An 8,239-nucleotide genomic window follows, 5' to 3' on the forward strand; every position below is an offset into this window, starting at 1 on the left:
ACAAAAAGCACGAGTTTTATTAGCTAAATTCACATGTATGGCTGAAATAGCAATGTCATATGAAGCATCCTGGGTTGATGAATGTATCTCTACAGATCTTCAATTAGCTTCTTCATACTGGTGGGCTCAATTAGTAAGGTTTTCCTCTGCACTGCACGTGGGAGGTGAAGTGAGAAGGTCTCTGTCCCCATTGCGTCATGCCCAGAGTTCCTGGTGTGTACTCGATAGGCTTCACTGGACCTGTGCCTGGAGTTAATGCAGGCCCCGCGTTACCGTTTTAATCAGAGAGGAGGGGCCATTTCTGTTTCCCGCCTCACTTTCCTACCGTTGGCCATCGCAGTGGAGGAGTACCTGTAGAAACCTTGTGCAAAGATTTATGCAAGTATGAGGATCTTAGGGGGTTCTAGGGGCAGCCCAACGACTGAAGAGGAACTATCAGGACACATGTTAAAGGTAACTTCCCCTCTCCCTGCTCCCCAAGACAATTTTTGGGCCTACACCACACCCAGGCCTGTAGACTTGTCCTGGTATGTATATTTAGTTGTGTTCACCTCAATAAATTGGTTATACATGTTGGATGCTCTGATTTCCTCCTAAATTTTAAACATTACTGCTCATATGCAGATCCATACACACAATGTTATTGCATGTATAGACTGCCATTCCAAGTTTCAGAGAAAGCTGTTGTGAGTTAGGCGGAGTTATTTAAGACGCGTCACTTGTAGCAGTGCCTGTAATATAATAGCATTAAAGGTGATTCAAGTTATCTTGTAGTTACAGGCAAAGTCTTTCCTTCAGATTAGAAGCCTGCTATATGGAACATCTTTACATTTTTTTCACTGAGCAGTATTGTCTTGATGAATTTGCTCTAAACTTCTAAACTGGTTTTAACATTTCAGATTAGAGAATTCTACTTCCAGCTTTTTTCACACTGCTTTGATATAATTCATTAAAATACATGGAGGTTTAATAAAACGAGGAAGACCATCAGATTACTTGTCGTAGGTATGGTCTTCTAGCACCAGCACAGGCATGAGGAGCTGAATTGCTTCCTCCTGCACTAACATTTCTTTAGTTCTTCATTCAACCGTCATGTATAAAGTTGTGTTCCTCGTGCCTGAGTTCTCTTTCTAATTAGGCAAAACTTGGGAGTTTTTTGATCAACTTCTTGCCTGTAATGTTGCATTCTCTCATTGTTTGATCCTATTGTCTCTTCCTGGAAAAGACCCAAGATGTAATTCAAGACACGGCCTTTTGTAAAAAGGGAATTGAAAAGACCACCTGAGATAGTTGCACTTAGTGCAAAACTGTTAAAGGGGCAGTGTCCTTAGCTGTTTTTCTTCTGTTGGATGAAGGTTTGTTCATTTAGTGTATGTGAGTTGAACTGTGTCCAAAATATAATAAAAACTGCCCGTCATTCGTAATCTAACGTTGGTTGCAGTCAGTAAAGAAATCTTTGACGGGTAGCTCGTCTTTTGTCAAAAATGCAGTGTTTGATTTTCAAGTCCCAGTTTAAGTGTGGTCCAATACCAATTCAGACCCACCTTTGGTCTGTATACCCTAAAGGTGATATCTGAATGTTTGTAACACTTATTTTGATATAATTTTACAAAAAACGTTAGTTGCGATTGTTACAGATTCCACTTTATTTCATATTTCAGGTGCAGTCGATTTCAGTCTGAGATCAGACGCTTGAAAATCTCCTCACCAGTCCGAGTCTGTCAGAATTGTTACTACAACCTGCAGCAGGAGAAGGGGGCTGAGGAGAGCTCCAGGAACTAGCAGGTCATTGACCTATCAGTGACCAGACAAGTAGAATCATTGTTACTCCCAGCTATTTCAAATGATTTTATGCAAAAGGAAAAGTCGTGTGGGGGGAAAAAAGAGTTTACATAAATTTCTTTGTACTGTGTTGAAGCACTGTAATATACTGAATAGAAAGGGATCATTTGCCTTGCAGTTAATGTGCTCATCTCTCTACCTAACTCATAGATGGTTTGAATGTTCTAGAATGTGCTGAGAGAGTATGATTTTGGTAGTTCTGGACTTAAAACCATCCCTCAAGCATCTTGGTAATGTCGCCCATATTCATGGAACCACTGGCTTGTGAGATTTTAGATGTAAATCTGCCATCTTCACAAGAATCCTATTTGTTTATAGTGTAAATAGTTGTAATGGCCTTTTTAACGAGAAAAACTTCTGAATTGCCTGTTACAAGATGTCCTACTAACCACTAATTGTGTGATTTAAGAAATCAATAGTAGTGTGTCCAGCATCATTCAGTAACTATTTTAGGAGTTAAAGAAAATGTGCAAAAGTTAACCGGAACACTTATCATTATCAATTGCATTAATACCTTGCATTGTGTGTTTTTTCTTTCATTTTAATTATTGTTTAAATCAAAATGTAATGGATTTGTGAGTTTATTTGTTTACTCCATGTGCTCCATAACATAAGCTCACAGTATCAAAAAAAAGGGGCATGCAGCAGTTTCAAACCAGTCATGGCATTGTACCTATCTATTTTCAGAATAACAGCCTCCTTGGTGTTCATACCTCTTGAAAATACTAAAGTTTATCTGGCGATATTCATGTGCTATAACATCAGCATCTGTGTTCTTGCAAACATTTATTTAACTCTATCCTTTTTAGGAGCAATAGGACACTTGCAATGCTTGGGAATGCAAGTGGCACTTTCAGCATTACACTATCATAATGCAAGACTTTATTTTTGCATGTGTGCTTTGAGGGGGAAAGCAAGAAAATAAACCTGGAGACTTCCTCACCATTAAATTCCGTTCCATCAAGCTCAGTACGCTGCAATTAGGGTAAAATGAAAATTGAAATAAATTGGAAGTCTACTATTGTAATTTGAGTAGATGCATTTTCTACCTTTATCCAAGCTGTTTACAAAATGTTGATGATGTATTCTAGACCAGCAAGTATAAAAGCAGTATTTTCTCTCTACACCAATATATATGGGCATATTAAGTCATAATACAGTCAAGCAGCTTCATTTAAAAAAAATACTATTATGTTAGAATGTACCAAGTGTCATATGGTGGTAAAGCAAAGAGACATGTTGGGTTGCTGTTGAATGAACACTGCAGAGTGTAAAACCCAGCCTATTGGGTTCCTAGATCTTTCTCAATTTATTAAAATTACAATACAGCAATGTGTCAGCAACACTTCAGTGATCTTATTTGTCCAGCTGAGCTTTAATAGCCATGCAATGAATTTATTTCAAAAAATGATTTCCATATGTTTAGATTGATAGATTTGTTGCTAATAAATGTATTGTACCAGTCAGTTCGGTGTTTATGGACTCTGGCAGCTGGCATGATGCTCCGATGTTAGCCTGCCCCAGATAGTCGTTTCTGAAAAACTACAACATACAAAAAGCAAAACACTACAGTCAATTCCCATGAGCACATTTTACAATGGACCTCAGTATTTTATATTAGCTGTCAAAAAAAATGTTGCTGTTAATCAACAGCCATTGTCTGTAAGCACATTGACTGGGGCAATGAAACAACTACTGGTAGTTGTTAATATGTTAAGTATAGTGAGGGTCTCTGGGAATCAGACTTGATTGTAGATTCATTAGCTGTTAAAAGCCACTTCCCCTATTGCAGTGGTACTGTGGGCAGTAATTTTTCTTTTTGCATTAAATGCTGCTTCCAATGCAAGGAACACCTCTTAGGAGGGTAACTGATCTTCATATTTATTTAAAATTAACTTTGTTTTTTGTGTTAAAATTGTGATGGGCATATCAAAACATACTATATCATAATCTGTAGCAAGCACTTAGAGCAGTCCATGTTGTAGCAAATATACTCTTTGTGCGTAACTAACATATTCATCTTCCCTTTTCCCCTTATTGTAAAACGCATTATTCATGAGTACGTATCTGTATAATGTATTGTGCAATTTGTACCGTTATGCTTACAATAGTAGAACCTGCTGCTAAAGGGCAGCATTTGTCTACACCGATACTAAAAGTTACAAAAAATGATTTTGCACCTTGCTATTGTGTATAAAACTGGTAGGAATCATTTTATCATATACATTTTCTCTATCATTTTAAAGACAGCATTTCTTTACAGTAAATGAACTGTATAATATTTATGCAATTATACTGTTTTTGAAGTATTTTTAATTTCAGCAAGTTTTGTTACTTGTTGCATGATTAACACAGCTGACTTTTTGTGTCAGTAAAATGTATATTGTTTTCCACCTTTTTTGTTGTGTTTAATATATTAACCAATTACTTGTACCCCTCCATCCCCAGATGACCATTATCTGTACAGTAATGAATCTGAAATGAAGAAAACTGGCTGAACTGGAGTGGGATTTTTGTACTGTATATGAGAACTGAAATCCTTGTTTTGGTGGTTCCTGTGCTAGACTGATGCATTATATTAGTGTGTAAACTGTGGTATCTGAATGTTCATTGTATATTTGTCTTTAATGCAAAAAAGCTACAGTCACACAAATGCATATGTAACTAATGCAATAGAGACAAGTCCTGGTACTAAACTTTTTTTCATTTAAATAAATACCTGCTATTTACCACCAAATGCTGTTTACTACTTTCAGATCACATTATCAAAGGTTGGTAGTTTATTGATTTGCATTGATGAATGAGATATCCATTCTGGAAACATTTTTATCTGTGGTATAAATGATTAAAATTGATCTAATATTTGTCTGATCCTTACGCAGTCTGCTTGAGGTGCAAGAGGAGAGTACAGTGGTATATCTCTAAGCTGAAGTGTCACTAGAAGCACATGTTGTAATGTTCTATTCATCATGTTTTCTTTTAATCATGTGTTGAGAAAAAAGAATGATGCAAGAATACAAAATAATCAAGTGTAAGAATCTTGCACCACTGAGGACTCTGAGCTCATTAATAGAAGCATTATGTGTAACTGTTGAAGAATTTTAGTTACTTGACATTTATAAATAGAGGGTTCTAAATACCTATGATCTGGGTTCAGATGTGAAACTGCAAGAAGATTGGCGTCTTAAATTCACTGAGGGCATATTTGGTGTAAGAAGAGGTGTGTAATAGACAGTGAATTATGCAGAATTACTAGGTTAGTTTACCAGTACTTTGTCAATGAAAGAGTTTTTTTGTTGGGGTGGGGGGGGAGGACTTGTTTTACACATATTCTTTTATTGTTGCTGATTTGTTGTCTTACTTCCTGCAATACTGGTTACTTTTAACCCACCAAATGAATTGTAGCTTATGTGAAATTTTCATTTAACCCCATTCCTATAAACTAATCAGCCTTTAACTACATGATTACTGACTCTGTTTTAAGAACTGAAAATACTGAATAAGATTAAAGATTTTGTACGTGTTGCAATCAGTAAACTTTAGTGATTTGATTCTAGCCCCTCCCCATGATGCTACAATGTGTGTTTCTATACTCCGATGGAACGTGGTGCTCGGATTCTGAGACTAGGTACATCCTCACAGAGCAAATGAATGTTGGTCAAAAGAAGATGTCCAAGGATGATTCTTCCTTTCTATCACTGTGGAAGCACCAATCACCTGCTTGGTTTCTCCCTGAGCTAGGGATTGTGGAATCATGAGCATAAATTCACACACTTTCGCATTTGTTTACCTTCCAGATACAATAGAATTCCTTCTATACCACAAGGGAGGAAAGAAATCGCTTTACGGGGCCATGCATTTAACAAAAATGTGCCTTTTGTGTCAAATGGGATTAGCTCAGTCCCTCTCCCATTCCCAAAGCTCTCTATATCACAACCTAATTTTAAGGCTGCATTCTCAGTTTTTTTTTCCTCCCAACAATTCCTGTTGTATCCCTCAACAGAAAATATTATTGGTATTCAGGCATTTTTTTTCATCAATCAGTCCTTCCTTTCTGATACAGAAATCAAGAACAAGGAGACACAATCTTACAATTAGAGCTACGCCATTTAGGAGGAAAATCAGGAAGCATTTTTTTTTAGGTAGTAGAAATCTGGAATTCTCTCCCAAAACACTGTGGATGTTGGGTCAATTGGAGCTTTCAAGACTGAGATCAATAGATTTTTTTGGATAAGGGTATCAAAGCATATGGAGTTGAGGTACAGATAAGCCATGATGTAATTGAATGGCAGAACAGGCTTGAGGGGCTGAATTTTTTTTATTCGTTCATGGGATGTGGGCGTCGCTGGCAAGGCCAGCATTTATTGCCCATCCCTAACTGCCCTTGAGAAGGTGGTGGTGAGCCGCCTTCTTGAACCGCTACAGTCCATGTGGTGAAGGTTCTCCCACAGTAGTGTTAGGTAGGGAGTTCCAGGATTTTGACCCAGTGACAATGAAGGAATGGCAATATATTTCCAAGTCGGGATGGTGTGTGACTTGGAGGGGAACCTGTAGGTGGTGTTGTTCCCATGTGCCTGCTGCTCTTGTCCTTCTAGGTGATGGAGGTTGTGGGTTTAGGCGGTGCTGTCTAAGAAGCCTTGGCGAGTTGCTGCAGTGCAGCCTGTAGATGGTACACACTGCAGCCATGGTGCGCCAGTGGTGAAGGGAGTGAATGTTTAGGGTGGTGGATGGGGTGCCAATCAAGCGGGCTGCTTTGTCCTGGATGGTGTCGAGCTTCTTGAGTGTTGTTGGAGCTGCACTCATCCAGGCAAGTGGAGAGTATTCCATCACACTCCCGACTTGTGCCCTGTAGATGGTGGAAAGGCTTTGGGGAGTCAGGTGGTGAGTCACTCGCCACAGAATACCCAGCCTCTGACCTGCTCTTGTAGCCACAGTAATTATGTGGCTGGTCCAGTTATGTTTTTGGTCAATGGTAACCCCCAGGATGTTGATGGTGGGGGATTTGGTGATGGTAATGCCGTTGAATGTCAAGGGGAGGTGGTTAGATTCTCTCTTGTTGGAGATGGTCATTGCCTGGCACTTGTCTGGCATGTACGTTACTTGCCACTTATCAGCCCAAGCCTGAATGTTGTCCAGGTCTTGCTGCATGTGGACACGGACAGGTTCATTATCTGAGGGGTTGCAAGTGGAACTGAACACCATGCAATCATCAGCGAACATCCCCATTTCTGACTTTATGATGGAGGGAAGGTCATTGATGAAGCAGCTGAAGATGGTTGGGCCTAGGACACTGCCCTGAGGAACTCCTGCAGCAATGTCCTGGGGCTTAGATGATTGGCCTCCAACAAACACTACCAACCTTCCTTTGTGCTAGGTATAACTCCAGCCACTGGAGAGTTTTCGCTGATTCCCATTGACTTCAATTTTACTGGGGCTCCTTGGTGCTACACTTGGTCAAATGCTGCCTTGATGTCAAGGGCAGTTACTCTCACCTCACCTCTGGAATTCAGCTCTTTTGTCCATCATTGGATGTAATGAGATCTGGAGCCGAGTGGTCCTGGCGGAACCCAAACTGAGCATCGGTGAGCAGGTTATTGGTGAGTAAATGGCGCTTGATAGCACTGTCGACGACACCTTCCATCACTTTGCTGATAATTGAGAGTGGACTGATGGGGCGGTAATTGGCTGGATTGGATTTGTCCTGCTTTTTATGGACAGGACATACGCTGGGCAATTTTCCACATTGTCTGGAAGATGCCAGTGTTGTAGTTGTACTGGTGCTGCTAGCTCTGGAGCACAAGTCTTCAGCACTTCAGTCGGGGCCCATAGCCTTTGCTGTATCCAGAGCACTCAGCTGTTTCTTAATATCACGTGGAGTAAATCGAATTGGCTGAAGATTGGCTTCTGTGATGGTGGGGATATCAGGAGGAGGCCGAGATGGATTATCCACTCGGCACTTCTGGCTGAAGATGGTTGCAAACGCATCAGCCTTGTCTTTTGCACTCACGTGCTGTACTCTGCCATCATTGAGGATGGGGATGTTTACAGAGCCTCCTCCTCCCATTAGTTGTTTAATTGTCCACCACCATTCATGACTGGATGTGGCAGGACTGCAGAGCTTTGATCTGATCCGTTGGTTGTGGAATCGCTTGGCTCTGTCTATAGCATGTAGCTTCACCAAGTTGGCACCTCATTTTTAGGTATGCCTGGTGCTGCTCCTACACTCCTCATTGAACCAGGGATGATCCCCTGGCTTGTTGGTAATGGTAGAGTGAGGAATATGCCGGGCCATTAGGTTACAGATTGTGCTGGAATACAATTCTGCTGCTGATGGCCCACAGCACTTCATGGATGCCCAGTTTTAAGCTGCTCGATCTGTTCTGAATCTATCCCATTT

The 8,239-nt window shown here is 40.2% G+C and overlaps 1 protein-coding gene across 1 annotated transcript in view; it reads left to right on the forward strand.

Moving 5' to 3' along the window:
• wdfy3 (WD repeat and FYVE domain containing 3) overlaps positions 1 to 4,579 on the forward strand; it is a 431,872-nt gene extending 427,293 nt beyond the window's left edge. Inside the window, exon 66 of the mRNA XM_067990523.1 lies at positions 1,662 to 4,579. Within this exon, the coding sequence (XP_067846624.1) occupies positions 1,662 to 1,782 (121 nt within the window). The 3' untranslated portion in view covers positions 1,783 to 4,579. The remainder of the gene's footprint in view (positions 1 to 1,661) is intronic.
• Positions 4,580 to 8,239: the final 3,660 nt, after the last annotated feature.

This window comes from Heptranchias perlo, chromosome 1 (assembly GCF_035084215.1).
Source record: "Heptranchias perlo isolate sHepPer1 chromosome 1, sHepPer1.hap1, whole genome shotgun sequence".
Lineage (NCBI taxonomy): Eukaryota > Metazoa > Chordata > Chondrichthyes > Hexanchiformes > Hexanchidae > Heptranchias > Heptranchias perlo.